Source organism: Orcinus orca, chromosome 7, assembly GCF_937001465.1.
Source record: "Orcinus orca chromosome 7, mOrcOrc1.1, whole genome shotgun sequence".
Classification (NCBI taxonomy): domain Eukaryota; kingdom Metazoa; phylum Chordata; class Mammalia; order Artiodactyla; family Delphinidae; genus Orcinus; species Orcinus orca.
In genome coordinates, this window is record NC_064565.1 from 77301067 (window position 1) to 77318640 (window position 17574).

The 17574-nt window shown below is 31.9% G+C and overlaps 1 protein-coding gene across 4 annotated transcripts in view; it reads left to right on the plus strand.

Annotated features, from left to right (window-relative positions):
* Positions 1-17574, plus strand: part of GLS (glutaminase) — an 82962-nt gene that overhangs the window by 33939 nt on the left and 31449 nt on the right. Inside the window, exons 8-15 of one of the 4 annotated variants that reach the window (XM_033400299.2) lie at positions 1536-1568; positions 1658-1716; positions 4911-4977; positions 5582-5632; positions 8091-8267; positions 10455-10586; positions 11978-12070; positions 13048-13187. In XM_033400299.2, coding sequence (XP_033256190.1) covers positions 1536-1568; positions 1658-1716; positions 4911-4977; positions 5582-5632; positions 8091-8267; positions 10455-10586; positions 11978-12070; positions 13048-13077 — 642 coding nt within the window. In that variant the 3' untranslated portion in view covers positions 13078-13187. Of the gene's footprint in view, positions 1-704; positions 739-1535; positions 1569-1657; positions 1717-4910; positions 4978-5581; positions 5633-8090; positions 8268-10454; positions 10587-11977; positions 12071-13047; positions 15694-17574 lie in introns of those variants that run through there. The other 3 variants (XM_004276942.4, XM_049712144.1, XM_004276943.4) reach the window with 3 other exon arrangements.

The following is a 17574-nucleotide window of genomic DNA, read 5'->3' on the forward strand; positions in this document are numbered from 1 at the left end:
ATCCCAATGCAAATGCTGACATCCTTTTCCAAAAGAGTTGTTTTTTTGTGCTTTTTCAAAGGTTAAAAAGGTTTTTGTGGTTTAAATGTTGTTACATATTTTACAGCATTAGGATCTATGGAATATTTTGACAACTGCAACAGTTCAATGAAGTTGGTAATTTCTTCTTTTAATTATTTTTCATTGAACAGCTTTGGAGTTACATTTCTACATTTTGATTTCTGGTGTATTATAAAGAAAGAAAACTTAAAAATATGTCAAAGGACGCTTTAGAGAAAATACATAGATAGTGATTACTATATGGTTGTAGCTAAATTATTCTTAACTTGTTTAAACTTTGGTAATGCCTGATTTTGATGAAATAGTGTGGTGTTCTTTCCAGCTACTGATTGTGTATGTCATTGCACATTCTTTCTCAAATAAGTTGATTTGTAGGGTTTCACAGATTATCAGCCACATCCTAATCCACTTGTAAAGTGGATAATGAACCTGGCTTTATTCAATTAAATAATACTCTGGTACAAGTCCCCCCACCACCAAATAAAATTTTAAAGTGTATTGTTTTGGGTTTTTGAGGGTAAAGTTAAAAATTTTCGTTTTTACAATTTTAGTTGTCAAATTACTTCATTTTAAACTTGTTTTAAAAATTAGAGATGTATTGTTTCTTTTGGGTGCATATCACCAATTAATACGTTTGATTTCAGATCTACAACTTACTGCTTTGTAAACTTCGCCGAGGTAAAATGAAACCATTTGGCTACTTGAACTGATCTACATTACATAGGTTTTTCCTATTGACATTTGCAGTAGCTAACATGTCAGAAATAGAAGTGATGAAACAATACATCTTCCATACTCTGAATTGGCATAATGCTAAATACAAAAGTAGCTAATTTTTTTAGACTATGAAATATAATTTTTTTAGTTCAAGTATTGTTGTAACAAGTGAGATATTAAAGGTAGAGCTTTCTCTACATTAGTAAAATGTATCCAGAATGTTTACATATACTAGAATTGTAAAAGATAGCTTTGCAACATAACTCATTTTCTAACTCTAATACTGGTTTAAGTTTATTTTAGAAATATAAGTAGATTGTTCTTAATTGAAAACCATAATTTATATATACCTAATTCTTTGCTAAGGGTAAAACTTTATTTTAAGTTTTTTTAAAATGTGAAATTAAATAAATAACATACATTGTAGCAGATTATGTGGTGTTATGAAGGATAAGGGGGTTTGAGGAGCTTATATTTAAACTTTTCTGTAACTTTGGGTTGGGAAAAGTTATACTTAAAATAAAGCATTCCCTTTGTAATTCAGATCCATTCTCAACATATGGGTGTTAATGTAAGAACATATAAAAAAGCTTATGTAAATATTGAATTACCTTAGAAGTATTTCCTAGATTTAAAAGTACTAATGTGCAGTATATTAATTATAATGATAGCAGTTTGGAATTTTGATATTATATTCACTTAAAGCTTAACTGGGGTGGGGCCCTATATTAACATATTTATGTCTCATTTCTTTGCAGCAAGGAGTGAATAATGCTGAAAAATTTGACTATGTAAGTACAATATAGAATTCAGTTTTCATGCTACATTCTTTATATTTGTTCTTTGATTACTAAAAATACTTTCTAATTTTGGTTTATAGGTAATGCAATTTTTGAATAAGATGGCTGGTAATGAGTATGTTGGATTCAGTAATGCAACGTGAGTCTGATTTATGATTTAGGTTTTTATGATAGGTCAGATCTCTTGAAATTAATTTTAAAAATCTAGATTATAGAATTTTATTTTAAATACTGTTTTGTGACTCCATGTATGTATACTTCAGTGAATAAATAATTAGAATTTGGTCATTAGAGAGAAATGTATGATTTCTAAATTACCTGAGGGAGGACACTTAAAATGCTTTAACTAGTTTTGATAAACTTCTTGTGGGAAATCATAGAATTAGAAGAGACCCTAAGTTTACCTTAAGTGACTGGCATTTTCTCAATTTTCTCTTTGTCTATAAATACTGTCTTACCTCTCATAATCTCTCTGTGCCTGGCTAACTTGATTTTTACCCCGACTTTTTATTTTGAAATTTGCAAAACTACAGAAAAGTTGAAAGACAAAATATGAAAATCTGATATCTTTCACTTATATTTTCTGATTAATATTGTGTCTCATTTGCTTTTTCTCAACCTGTCTCTCTCTTTAGATGGACAGTTTAAAATAAGTGTGTATCTCTACATACATATACATGTACATATGTGTAAATATAAATGTATGTGGGTTTTTTTTTTCCAGAACTGTTTGAAATTAAGTTGTAGACCTCATGCTACTTCACCCTTAAATACTCAGCATGTGTATGCTAAGAATAAGCACATTCTCCTTTATAATCACAATGCCAGCAACACATTTATTAAGAACATTAACTTAATTTTAAAATACGATATTAATCAATAGATAAATGTCCTCAACTGTCCTGTTAATGCCTTTTATGGCCTTTATTTTTTTCAGGAACAAATCAGTGTCATGCATAACTTTTGTTATGTTTTTTTTGTCTTTTTAAAGTAGAACAGTCCCCCTACCCTAGACCCTTTTTAAAATTTTACTAACTGGCTTTTTTCGAAGAGTACCAACCATTTGTCTTATAGAACAGGAATTAACTTTTTCTGTGAAGGACCAGATAGTAAATATTTTGTACTTGGGGGCCATATGGTCTCTGTTGCAACTATTCAATTCCACTGTTTCAGTAGGAAAGCAAGCAATAACACTATGAGGCTGTGTTCCAAAAAACTTTATTTATAAAAGCATGGGCCGCATCAGGCCCATGGGCTGTAGTAGACATTCCTTATTTTGAATAGGTCTGATTGTTTCCTTGTGATCAGATAAAGCTTAAGCAGTTTGGGGATGCTTAAGCTTTATCTAATCACAAGGAAATGTGATGAGGCATGATCATACCTCTCCTTCCACTCCTAAACTAGGTGATGCTTTGTATTTCACGTCTGCCTTACCAGCTTTTATTCATCAGCTTAAGGATCTTTTCCAGGAAGTTTTTTATGAATCTCATCTCACCTTCCTTCTGTGCTCTATTACCATATTTTATTGAACTTATTCTGTGATTCTATGTCTCTTTTTGCCTCGTCATCACCATTAGACTCTGACTTCCTTAAGACCTGGATAGAGTATCTTCCAATTCATTTCTGTATTCCTGTTATCTATTGGATAGTAAGTACTGAACACAATGTTTGATGAACAGAACTATGTGGTAGGCACTGTGATCACTGCTGAATTGTTAGTACTTTATCTATATACTATATTGATTTTTTTTTAAGTATGACAAGTTGACAAGTTCATTTCCAAGAACTTTTCCATATCCAACATTTTTTTCCCGACCATAGGAATATTAAAATGTGCAGTTAGAAAGAGCTGTCCACCCCTGATCAGTAATAAGAAGAGTGTCACGCACAGTTCCTCTTTTAGCAGCAGCCTTCTGAACTCTTTTTTTAAAATTTATTTATTTTTGGCTGTGTTGGGTCTTTGTTGCAACGCGCAGGCTTTCTCTAGTTGCGGTGAGCAGGGCCTACTCTTTGTTCCAGTGCGTAGGCTTCTCACTGTGGTGGCTTCTCTTGTTGTGGAGCACGGGCTCTAGGCACGTGGGCTTCAGTAGTTGTGGCTCGCGGGCCCTAGAGCACAGCCTCAGTAATTGTGGCGCATGGGCTTGGTTGCTCTGCGGCATGTGGGATCTTCCTGGACCAGGGCTCAAACCTATGTCCCCTGCATTGGTAGGTGGATTCTTAACCACTGTGCCACCAGGGAAGTCCCCCTTCTGAACTCTTACAGGTTGAGCTCTCAAATGTACCACAGATAAAATCTGTCTAAATCAAAACTCATTCTCTTCCTTACTAAACTGCTCGTTGCCCTAAGGATCCCAATGTCAGTTGATATTGCCATCCTTTCTGTAGACTACGTTAGAAATCTAGACTTTGTACCAAACTTTACCCCGTTTCTCCTCTTTCCTGTTAGGTCGGAAGACTTGTCCACTGCTCTTATGTTTGATCATACCTCTCCTTCCATTCCTATCATCACTACCTAAGTTAAGGCTTCCTATAGCTCTCATTACAGTAGTCTTCTAATAATATCATTGATCCTTTCTTTTTCCCTTTTCCCAAACTGATGTCAAGAGTTATCCTTCTAAAATGTAGATCTGATAAGGTAACTTGTTTGAAAGCCTTCAAGCTTTCATTTTGTAGGTAATCAGTAGCCATTACATTTTTTAGCATTTATCAGTCTTGATAATTTGGTCCTAGTCTCCTTTGTTGGTTTGGTATTTCTCTACTCTTCTCCATGAAACTGTTTTCCGAGATACATTAGAATATTTGCCATTCTTTAATGAAGTTCTGTCTTTTATAACTTTGTTCATGCTGTATAATATTTGCCACTTCCTCGGCTTCCCCCAGAAATTTATTAATCCAGCAAATGCTGTAAGGTCCATTTCATGTCTCTCTCTCTCTCTCAGTGAAATTTCCATAGATTCTCTCAGTTGGAATTGACTATTTAGTGTACTTTGGGGGGGAGTCAGAAGAGTCTGTAATTAATAGTAAATTTTAACAGTTGAATATTTGATAATTTAAAAATTAGCTTCTTTATTCACAATATATGAAGACTAGAAAGGACCTAGTTCATTTCAGTCCTTTTACAGCTGAGAAAATTAAGGCAGAAAGAATTGTTACTTAAATGACTTGCCCAAGGCCACATAGCTAACCTGTTGACAGAACTGGGACTGGAACCCAGCAGCCTTGACTCTTAGGTCAGTGTTCTTTATACTGCACTTTGCTATACAAATTAAGCTACAGAACAATCATGCTTTTACAGAAAGTAAATAAATGGAGCAAATGTTTTTTTTCTTTTAGGTTTCAGTCTGAAAGAGAAAGTGGAGATCGAAATTTTGCAATAGGATATTACTTAAAAGAAAAAAAGGTTTTTAAATTCTGTTTCTATTTCAAATTATTCTTTTACTTATTAAATAAAAAATTTTATTAAAATACATGAAGTATAATAAAACTCAACAATAGCTTTTAAGCAGCTATCTATGACTATGGTGCAGAGGTTTTTGCAAAACACTCTTGAGTTAATACTATCAAAATGTTAATATTCAAGCAATTTGTATTTGGTAATATTGAAATATTTGACTAGTTATAGTAATGCAAATTTTGCGTAAGGATTGGCCCATTTTTCAAAAGCATAACGCTTGACTATTGCTGGTTACACTTGATTTTTAAATTTTAAGGCACGTGGGCTTAAATTTTAAGTGGCTGGTCTAGTAACTTGGTTCATGAATTATGAATCAGTTTATCATTGCCAGTTAAACTAGTATCTAGAAATCTAGATAATTATGTCATGTAATTTTGATTTATTGTTCTTCATTATTTCATGTTTGCACCCTTCTATAGGTTGTGTGCTATTTTGTTCTCAATTAGAATGAAACGTGTATATTTTAAATTTAATCTCCATGTATCTTTTACTTGTGTGCATTTTTTTTTCCCATGTGCCTGTATTTTTAATTGCCTTTCTATTTTTTCAGTGTTTTCCAGAAGGTACAGACATGGTTGGTATATTAGACTTCTATTTCCAGGTAATTTATTTTAACTGTATGAATTATGTACATAAATGGGTGTGTCACATTTTGCAGAATATAGATGTCTCTGAAATCTTGGCTTTAGGCAGAGAGAAAATAACATTTCCCATTGACTTTCGAAAAAATGTCCTTGTTAAAGGCAGTCTTGTGTCTGTATCTCCTAAAAAGTGATGTCTCAGAATGTAACAGGGAAATGTTTTTTTCTATAAAAATATATTTAAGAAGTATGAAAAATAATGTACAGCTCCAGCAATTGGCTTCTCTTTATTATAAACCAAGCTCTGTTTTCTTAGTTTTAAAATTTTGTTTGAAGGAGTTACTTGTTTCTTTATCAGCAGGTTCATATTCAACATTCTAAGGTGACATTTTCTCAGTTTGTTTAGTTCGTTTCTACAATGTCACATAATGGATTTTCCAATAAGTTAGAGTAGCTTTCCATATTCATGGGGGAGGTGTCCATTTACATAATCTTCTGTGGTATAGAACTCAAGATAGCCTTCCTGGACATCCCTCTCTTCCCCCCATATTTTCAGTTCAATTCATTCTTACAGATTTAATGCCATTGGTGCTTCTGATGAGTTTGTAATGTGAAGCTATGTAGTAACAAATTAATTACTGTTAATTTCTGTTTTATTTTACATTGCCTGCCTTTACTTTTTAAGGTAACCTTTTAGTAATCGTAAAGAATATATAAGGAAAGCTGGTAACGAGTAGATTTTGATGGAAGTCCAGGTCACAGTTTGTCACTTGCCCATTGTGAAGAACTATGAATTGGGAATCCAGACTATCAATAGAAAATCAGTCTAACCTGGCTAGTTTTAGCCAAGTGACTTAGTTTCAAATACTGAACCCTGGTTTCATTATCTGTAGCATATGCTTGACCTAACTTCCTGCATTACATTGGACAAGTACATGAGATGTATGTGAAATTCCTTTGAAACTATAAAATGTTATATGAAATACAGTGTCATATTTACTTTTTATCCAGTGTCCCTTGTTTTTTCCCTAGCCTATATGGATTTCTTCCATATGTTAATGTTTCTTTTCCTTTGGTACATGTATTTAACTTTGGCTGTCATAGCTTACGTGCTACTAATCTATTGTGAAATTTCTATACTTCAGGGCAAAAATCAAGAGACAGCCATAGAAAACTTACTTGCTCTTTTGGAGAAAGGCTGCATCTAACTGAACATCTGTCAGGCTACCAGGAGAGTACTCTTAAGTTGCGATTTGTCAAATTGAAAGTGTATCACCTTATGACAAACAAAATTTCCATTAATACTAATTATAAAGTAGGAATTGGTCTTTAAGTCCAATTGGAGTTTAAGTCTTCTTTTAGAAAGCCTTTCATAATTAAATCACCTGTACTATGTCTTTGCTATGTGGGTCCGTATAATAAGTAGATTCTGTATTTTTGAAGAAATAGGGAAGGAGTTTTAACATAAATAGGCAAAAATGGAAGTCAGTCAAAAAGTGGCTTCTAATCAGTTTTCAAATTCACTGCGGTTAGTTAGTTTCCTTACTGCTATTTCCAAACCCCTTTGTGCCTCTTAAAGATCTTGGTATGAGAAAGGAAAATTATAAGTTGAGAACTGTCATATCTTTTTCTTCCTACTTCCTACCTTCTCCTTCTCTTCCACTTTCCTCTCAGTTTTGGTTACTGTTAGTGAAAAGTAAAATAGAGCATTTATTTATTGTTTTAGTATTATGGGTAAATTTGGGTTTGGTGTGGTAAACTATTTCCATTATTTTGATTCTATTGAAATGCAAAAATTTCACCCTACAGTGTACCTGGACTTCGCTTTTTTCATTCATTATAGTATATCTAGCACCCATAGTCAGTATCAAATAACTATTTGAATGTTAAATGGTTAAATGGTTTAAAATGTAACATTTTGGTTTTAGGCACACAGGGCATGTAGGCTAGAACTGTCTTAGATTTTTTTCCTTTAGTCCTTTGCATGTTGCCATATGGGGATGCTGAGTTTTGGTACAGGCAAGATGTCAGTAAATTTTTTCTTAAAGTAGCAGTTTCTCATGTAGATGCTAACTATCATAATACTGATGAATGTTGCTTTATTTTAAAAATCTCGGCTCTTTTTTCCCTGTTGAGTTAAAAATAATTATGTTTGTGTATCCTACAGAAAGCATTACTATTTAAGCAAATATGAATATCACATGAGGCAATTACAAATCTTAGTGCTTAGGAGCTGGCTCTTCCTATCTTAGGTCTGCCATTAAAAGACTGAATAACTGGGCAAATTAGGATAAACCTTAAAGGGGCTAGAACATTGTTCACATTTAAATCTTTCTGTGTCATCAGGTTATCCCTTTGGAAGAAATATTTCAGATCTGTATGAAATACCAGATGACACAGATTATCTTAGAGGTCAACTGTACAACTAAAAATACTGTGAGCCTAAATTTTCAGAATTTAGTTTTTCCTTCCTTTTAGCTATGCTCCATTGAAGTAACATGTGAATCAGCTAGTGTGATGGCGGCAACACTGGCTAATGGTGGCTTCTGCCCAATTACTGGGGAAAGAGTACTGAGTCCTGAAGCAGTTCGAAATACACTCAGTTTGATGCATTCCTGTGGCATGTATGATTTCTCGGGGCAGTTTGCTTTCCATGTAAGTAATTGTTTAATCTTAATTTCTCTGGCAGGAAACTAGTCTGGACTAGTTCCTTTAAAAATACAGTTTGAACTTTGCTTCTAGAGCTGTACATTAATTTTAGAGAGGCTTGTTTTCAAGGTTAATTTGTTACAGAATTGGTAAGAAATAGAGTTAAGCAGTGTATGACATGTTCTTAAGAACTTGAAGTTTAATTTATAGAACCTTATCACTTTTATTTTTAAGGCATTTTACTGTACAGGCTTAGTACAGACTTTACTTTTAGTTGCTAATGTTTAATATTATGGTGATTACATACCTCAGGAATTCTTTAAGTTCAGAAGGAGTGCATAACTGTGATGTTTAACATCTTTGGTTACAGCCATAGGTGTTTTAAAGGACTTAAAGTATATTAAAGTTAAAACTTAACAAAAATATACTCCTTTAAGCTCTGTTGTGCATTTGCCACTTGTGAAATGTTATAGACTTTTCTTGTTTCATTCTATGTCTAGTCTAGTCATAATGCCCTAAAAATTTATTTTGAAAATTTTAAAAATAGAAAAATAGATGCATTTAAAGTTAGAGAAAGACCAATATCATATGATGTCACTTATGTGTGAAATCTAAAAGAAAAATGATACAAATGAAATTATATACAGAACAGAAATAGATCCACAGACATAGAAAACAAACTTATGGTTACCAAAGGGGAAGGGGGTGAGGCATAAATTAAGAGTTTGGGATTAACATATACACACTACTATATATAAAAGAGATAACCAGCAGGACCTACTGTATACCACAGGAAACTCTGCTCAATATTTTGTAATAACATATAAGGGAAAAGAATCTAAAAAAAAAAAAAAATATATATATATATATATGTATGTATGTATGTATGTATAACTGAATCACTTTGCTGTATACCTGAAATTAACACAACATTGTAAATTAACTATACTTCAATAAAAGTAAATAAATAGTTACCTGTTGCTCAACTTCAGTAATTATCAATACATGACCAATCTTGTTTCATCTATATTACACCTACTTCCCCCACCCTTTTCATAGTTCAGTATGTAATTCTAAATGATAAGGACTCTAAAAAATACACAGCACCATTGTTATGTATAAAAATCTGAAAAGAATTTTAATCTTTAATATCATCAAAATATTTAGTCAATAATGGAAAAGAATATGAAAAAGAATATATGTATAATTGAATCACTTTGCTGTACAGCAGAAAATAACAACGTTGCAAATCAACTGTACTTCAATAAAATACATTTTAAAAAATATTTAGTCAATATTCAGATTATCTGGATTATCTTAATTATTATTTTACAATTTGTTTCACTTGGGTTACAAATAAGGGCCATACATTGTGGTTGGTTGTGTCTCTATTATTATTTTTTAAATCTTTAGTCTCCCCCTTAATCTCTTTTTTCTTGTTATTTTGGTTGAAAAAACTAGGTCATTTTTTCCTGTAAAGTTTCTTAGAGTTTGGTTTGCTTATTATGTCCCTTCCTTTGTCCGTGGTATTCCCTGTAAATTGGTAGGTCCCATTAAGGTGATTATTTTGTTTTGTTACTTTTGTGCAAGATTACTTCTAGTAAAAGGTCTGAATGGTTCGTTAGCCATTAATGAACACTTCCCTGATGACATTAATTTTGTCTTTTATCATAATTGTCAAATTTTATATAATGTAAGCTTAAATGTTTTGAAGAGGATTAATTTGAATTAGTACCATCTTATCTCTATTCTTTAGAATTTCTCTGCCAGTATACAATAGAGAATCTTCTAAGAAGAGATAATTTCTCATTGTTTTAGTCATAAAATATTTTTTGAAAATCACTTCATACTTAAAAGCAATACATGTTTATTATAAAACAATAAGAAAATATAGTCAAAAAGAATAAAATAAAAATGTGCATAGCCCCACAATTTAGATGTAATCTACTTTAATTCCTTAGAGTATATCTTTCAAATATTTTCCTATATTTAAATATATCCCAACTGTTTTATAACTCTTTTCATTTACTATATTATAAACATGTTGATAAATACATATCTACATTTTTAATGTTGGAATTCTATATGGATATATATACCATAATATTTTAACCAGTTCCCTTACTGTTGGACATAACTTTTCTTATTTTAAAATGTTAACATGAATGTCCATTTTTTTCAAATTATTTTCAGGTTGGTCTTCCTGCAAAATCTGGAGTTGCTGGGGGCATTCTTTTAGTTGTCCCCAATGTCATGGGCATGATGTGCTGGTCTCCTCCCCTGGACAAGATGGGCAACAGTGTTAAGGGAATTCACTTCTGTCACGTAAGCATATTTTCTTAATGAAAATAATGATCATATAAGTTGAGCCATCTGATGATTCTACTTTTTTACTCTTTTCCAGAGTTTATTGATTGTTGGCACTCTCACTGCCAGTCTGTCAGTTACTCAGTAGCCATGGACATGTTCATAAAGGAGCTTTAAACTGCCTCCACCACACAGCTCCCATATAATCATCGTCACTAATTACAAATTACATTTGTTTGATGCTCATATTTTAATTTTCATGGTTATAATTAGTTTTCAGTTTCCAAAAGCTCAGCAAAAGATACTAAACTTGGAGAAGTCATTTAAATTCCAACATAAATGAAAGATTATTATAGTTTACACTGTTATCTTTAATCGGCATGGTTGAATATCTTTATCCATAAACTACCTTTAAAAGTCTTTTTTTTTTTTTTGAGGACATAAGTACTGCAATTTAAAATTATTACTACTCTTAACTAGTTCAGTATATTTTTTTTAATTTTATTTTTATTTATTTTTTATTTTTGGCTGCTTTTGGATCTTCGTTGCTGCACGTGGGCTTTTCTCTGGTTGCGACGAGCAGGGGCTACTCTTCGTTGTAGTGTGCAGGCTTCTCATTGCAGTGGCTTCTCTTATTGTGGAGCACGGGCTCTAGGCACATGGACTTCAGTAGTTGTGGCTCGCGGCCTTCAGTAGTTGTGGCTCGTGGGCCCTAGAGCGCAGGCTCAGTAGTTGTGGCACACGGGCTTAGTTGTTCTGCGGCATGGGGGATCTTCCGGGACCAGAGCTCGAACCTGTGCCTCCTGCATTGGCAGGCGGATTCTTAACCACTGCACCACCAGGGAAGCCCGTAGTTCAGTATTTTTTGTTGTTACCCAAGTCTTGCTAATATTTTATCTTCTGGTTTTATTTACATTTACTACTTCCTATAGTCTGCACTAAGTATAATTTTTTCTGCAGACTTTCTCAATTAAAATTCCAATTTATTTTTCAGTTTTACAGATTTTACAAAAACTAGAGAGTGACATTGGATTCCTTATAGATTAAAATAGATTATAACCAGAATATTTCTTTATATTTTTGTGCAGCTTTATAGTTATTTGATAGAAAAATTATTTCATGTGTCCTATTATTATAATGCCCATTTTACAGGAAACGGCAGTTAAACAATTTGAGTGGCGGAGCCCTAGGGTCAGGCTAGTAAGCAGTGTTTTCAAAATCTGTAACCCACGTCTTCTTATTCTAATTTCAGTTCTCTTCTTGACGCATCATGCTGCTTTATTAACATGCAGTGGTCCTTTCCATGAGATAGTAGTTAAGTTGGACAGTATTAGTGTAATTTATTAAAATGTGAAAAAACAATAGCCAATGACTAGCCAGTTTCTTATACCTGTTTTGTTTAATTATAGGATCTTGTTTCTCTGTGTAATTTCCATAACTATGATAATTTGAGACACTTTGCAAAAAAACTTGATCCTCGAAGAGAAGGTGGTGATCAAAGGGTAAGCAAAATTCTTGTTTAGATTATTATGTAATTTTTTTTAAGAGAGAGAAAATGAGGTTCACCAGTTTAAGTAAAACTTAGTTTGTTAGTGGCCTCATATCTTTACTAATAACAAATGAGTGTAAAAAAATTGTTGACATTATCATCCTGGACCAATAGTACATAGATATTAAATATTACTGTTTTATTTAAATTGGAACTGGTTAGCCTAGGAGCAGGGGTTTCTCCCTTCCCCCATTTTTCTGCTATTTTAAGCAATATTTTAAAAAATTGATTCTGTTAAAAGAAGACAAATTGGAAAGTGCTACATGCTATAAAGAGAAAGCCTGTTTTTACTCTTAATATTTGTCAGTTATAGTCTTAAATTGAAGTTTATTTTGATGTGGATGGATATGTAAATGGGAAAGGATTATAGTATTAGTGAGAGACCTGACAAAGCTTCATAGTAAGTTTTATATAGGTCACCATAGATGAAGTATTTTTCTGTAGAAATGCAATATTTAATGCAATATTCCTGACACTGTTAGTTTAAGGTAACATTTGTTATCAGTGTGTTTGGCTTCATATTTTTGCACATATATACTCCTTTTTAAAGGAGTCAGAGCTCACATTCCAGGAACAAGATTTTTTTTTGTCTTTGTTGTTGTTCACTGCACTAAAGGACTTGTTTTGAATTTAAATTTCTTTGCATCCCAAATGGAAAATGTTTAGAGTAAAGTTACCTAACTAGACTTGAAGCTAATATGTATGAAGCACTTATAAGTAGAAAAAACTTTTAACACTTACTAAGTAAATTTTCCTATCGTTAGTTCCAATCAAAGTAACTTCTAATAATATATGAGAATTATGCAAAGCCGACAGAATAGAAACTTCCATGGGCATCAACATGAGTAACATGGAGCAAAACATCAGATGGTGGTGGGTGAAAATGTTAACAGATTTTAATAACATTCATTGAAAAATACCGTTTTATAGCTTGGACCTTTCTTCACTCAAGTGCACTAATAAATTATGTATGTTGCTTGAACAACTAGCATTCCTTTGGACCATTGGACTATGAAAGTCTCCAACAAGAACTTGCTTTAAAAGAGACAGTATGGAAAAAAGTGTCACCTGAGTCAAATGAGGACATCTCTACAACTGTAGTATATAGAATGGAAAGTCTGGGAGAGAAAAGCTAAAGAAATGGGTTCTAGTTTCAGAATGTTCTTCATTTAACCTTTCAAACATCTTTAGTTTTCTGGCATACTATATTTATTTGAATTTTTTGTGTTCTCAACCTTGGGTGCTGGAGCCATAAAGCTTTTTTTTCTTTTAATCTTTGTGTAAAGTTAATAGATTAAAAAGTGGATTTGTCAGTCTTTTAAAAAGTATTTATAAGTAAATAAAGCAAATTTGCTTTATTTAAAAAAAATGAAAGGAGAAATTTCTTAAAAATTTTTCTTGGTGTAATTAAAATTTTAACTATATAGGCAGTAAGATAATCCCATTTTAACATAGTAACAAATTTGTAATTTCTTGGTTCTGAAACCCACACACTGAACTCATAAATTTCATCCATTTTGTTTTTTCCACTTTTAAAACTGACATGATGTCTCTAGTAGCAATAGAGCTAAATACAAAAATAAAAAGACTTAATAATAAATTCCAAATTATTTAATATAGCAGTAGATTATAAAATTAGCTTAAGATATTATGCTATTTTTAGTAATAGATTGGCTTTAACTTTTTTTTTCGGCTTTAAAGTTTTAAAACTTTATTTAAAATTTTATCAAACACTTTAAAATGTCTTTGCGTTTTCACTTTGCAACTCCTTTGTTCTGTCAGAATTGTCATGTACAGGAGTGTCTTATGTTATTAAAGCATTCCAGCCAAAGAATTTCAGATGTAATATGACATGTTTCATTGTTAAAAAGCTATAATGGTTACTCAGAAGGAGCAACAGGGAGTGTCTTCAAGTGAAATGTTTACCTGAACAATTTTATTTTCGTAATATCCACGTAACTTTTTCCATGTTATATTTAAATATGAATGGTGAATCTTGGTTTTTAGCTTTTAATAATTTCACAAATGCTAATGAATCTTCTATGATAAATTATAATAACATCTCATAAAGTTTGTTTTATTTGAATTCTTTTAGAGTATTTAGGAAATGAATTCAGTCTGAAGGTAGTTAGTATGCTACTAAAATGCCTGTTAGATCTGAATCCTTTTGTTTGGTTATATAAATGCAATATTGAGAATCAAAACTTGTTTTTAAGAAAAGGACTATAGGTTCTACACAACCTAATTTCAAATAATTCACAATGTTTAAAGTCAGTCTTGGCAAAGTGATTGTAAAATTGTGTAGGACCTATTCACACTTCTTCCTTCCTCTGTATACTTCTCTGGTTCTCCCCACAGTTCCCCCACAGCTTCAAGATTTTGGAGGGCAGGGGTGAGGTCAGAAGGAGAACTTGATAGTTTCTTAGTATCATGGCATACATGTGGTAGGGTAAAGTCTATAAAAGTAATTGTAGTGCAGCAAAAAGTTTTTTCCTGGATGATTTAGATGCTAGTGCAAATACAGATATAGAAAGTCTTGATTATATGAGTTTGGGAACTATGATATTAGGAAAAGAAGTTCCTTTCCAAACTTGGTCAAAAGTCTTTTGGCCTAACTGAAGTATTAAACATATATTTAAATAATTATATGTTAGGTTTTAGAGGATATTACCAAGGATTTTATGGCTAATTCAGTGTTCCTCTGATGTACAGATGCATATCCTAACTGGATGCTTCTGGTTTGGCCATTTATGTGAGAATGGTGTGGCTGAAGGCCTTACCTCTGCTACACCTTTGAACAGTGTCATTCGAATTAGTTTCACAGAGCTATTGTACTTTGGGGAACTGAATGTCTAAATTTATAATTTGCAAAACAGGCTTTATTTTTTCCCCCCTGTGCTCTAATTGTTATATTTTACTGTTTCATTTGGAGGTAGGTTTTACTTTATAAAATGGAAACTTAATGTTTCATATTGTGTCCATATTTGTATAGATTTCAAAATTATGTTAATTTGTGCCACTTACTATGTTTGTAAGGCTTAAATACACACTTACCAATAGAGTAGGGTTACCTAAGCTACTTTGTTTATAGAATCTTGTTAAGGATGAGCATCCAGAAATTTTTGTAGCAAGGTATAAATGGAAGAAGAGGGAAGATATTGTGAATAGGCCCCCAAACTTTATTTAAAAATAAAAAAAAAGGAAAACCTTTGCCGGATTTAAAGACATTATTTTGATTCTTACAGTATTTTAAATACCTTTTCAAATAAAATTCTTGAAAAGTACCCAGTATTTTTGGATTTAATGTTTTTTGCCATTACTGATTCTTGATATTCAAGCATTTTGAAGTTAGCATATTTGTTTTTCTTTTTTTTCCATCATTAACATTTCATTTGAAATGCATATCCTTTCTGAAATACTTTATTTTTAGCATAAATGTTGTGTATTTTATCTTAGTGTTTGGATTAAACCATTTGTGTTATTTAGCTTTCTTTTATTTGCTTTGTATATTAATGTACCTTTTATTTTCCAGTATACCTACTTTTTGTATTGTACAATAAATTTATTTTAAGCTGATTTTATTGTTTTTTTTTATGAAAGCAACTTCAGCATTTTAAGTACAGTAGTTGGAATTTTAACTTAAAAAGTCATCCTTTATGAAGATATTAAAATGCTTTATATTTTTAGCTAATTTTGAGGCTGCTGTGAAGAGAAAGTATAGAAATACTCAAGGGCTTCATTTGATTCTTTTTTTTTAAAGCAGTATAGCGTTGGTGGGTTTTTTTTTTTTGCAGGGAGGACGTTTTTCTATTGGTTGTACTAGAAGTATTTGAATAAAGACTTTTCTCCAATTTTTTTTTTTTTTTTTTTTTCCATTTGACAACTTTAAAAAAAAAACCCACTACCCCATTTGCAGGTTCTTTCTGCTTTCTGAGGAAGAATATCAATGATTCACTAATGTAATTGTTGTTTTACCTATTGTCCAGAGTAGGAATAACATGTTGCTAAAATCAAATGAAGAGTATTATTGCTTTAGAATAGAACTGTCAGTCTCAGTAGAATGTATATTGAGTAGAATAACTGTAATATTAAAATTCACCCTAACTACTTTTTAAGGAATTTAACTTTCAGAAGGAACTTAGTATATTTCCACAGCATGATCCAAATTATAATGAGGTTACATGCATTGTAGATCAAATACAGTACTTTAAATTTTTGTTTGATGAAATCTTCCATTCATATCCAGAGAAGACATCCCAAATATATTATAGAAGTTTTAAAAACTCTTTGAAGGGGAAATACTGTTGTTTACAGGAATTTGTATTTATCTGTGGGCTTTTTTCATAAAGTTCTTTTGGGATTAGTAAATAGGCAGTTCCATTGTCATGGTATATTCAATATGTAAGTTTGTGATCACTTGCTATTAAAGATACATTTGGTGTTGTTTTTGTTGTTGATGTTTTTAATCCATTTGAAACAGAGAGGTAACTCAGAGCTTGATCTGACAGTGTAGTTTCATAGGCATGTACGTATGTGGAAAGAACCACTGATATAGACTGATATTGTCAGTCGGTATCTAGATAATTTATATACAATGTATGTGTTTATGTGTATATCTAATAGATGTCTGTCTATCTTTATATTTATCTATGTCCATTATCCATAGCCTAAAAATCAGCAGCAATTATTTTTACATAGTATGTCACGTGTAAATGGTTCATCAATCTATTCCAGGTTTTTGTCGTAAGAGAACTTCGAACATTTTTGCTCTACCGGAATTTATAAAATATAACATATTTTACTTGTTCAATTTACCTTTAAAGATTTGTGGTTTCTGTTTTGCTCCCATTCACTACTAGCACTGTCAGAGTAGAATAATGATATTGGAGAACTCCACAAAAGGGAAAGCAAGAACATCAGATTTCATGTGGAAGCTGACTTTAAAGTAGTGTCCAGAATTATTATATTGAAGGATTGTATTCAACTTAAAATAATGTACTTCTTAGTTTGAACAGTTTACTTTATGGAATAGTTTTATTCTAAAAATTGTGCACAATTTTTAGTTTTAAGAGTCTCCGCTATTCATTTGTAAAAATTTGTTTTTCTCCATGATGGTCTTGAAAATGCTAGAATGCATTTTTTTTTTTTAAGTAACATGCTTTCTGTTCAGTTCCTTCTTTACCATTTTATATTAAATATAATATTTAATTAAAACCAGATGTTGGAGATGGGGCTTGTTATGATTCATCATGGCTCATCCCTCAGATTTTTACGCACATTTATTCAGGTTACTTTAGTTCATTCACTGTCATGAAATTCAAGGCCAAAATTATACATGAACATACATTCAAGTATATCATTCATCCACTTTTATTTCAGATTGTAACACAGTTAAAACATTTGTTTTCTACACTGTTTAGAAATGGAAGGAATTTAACTGGACTGGGAGAGATTCTT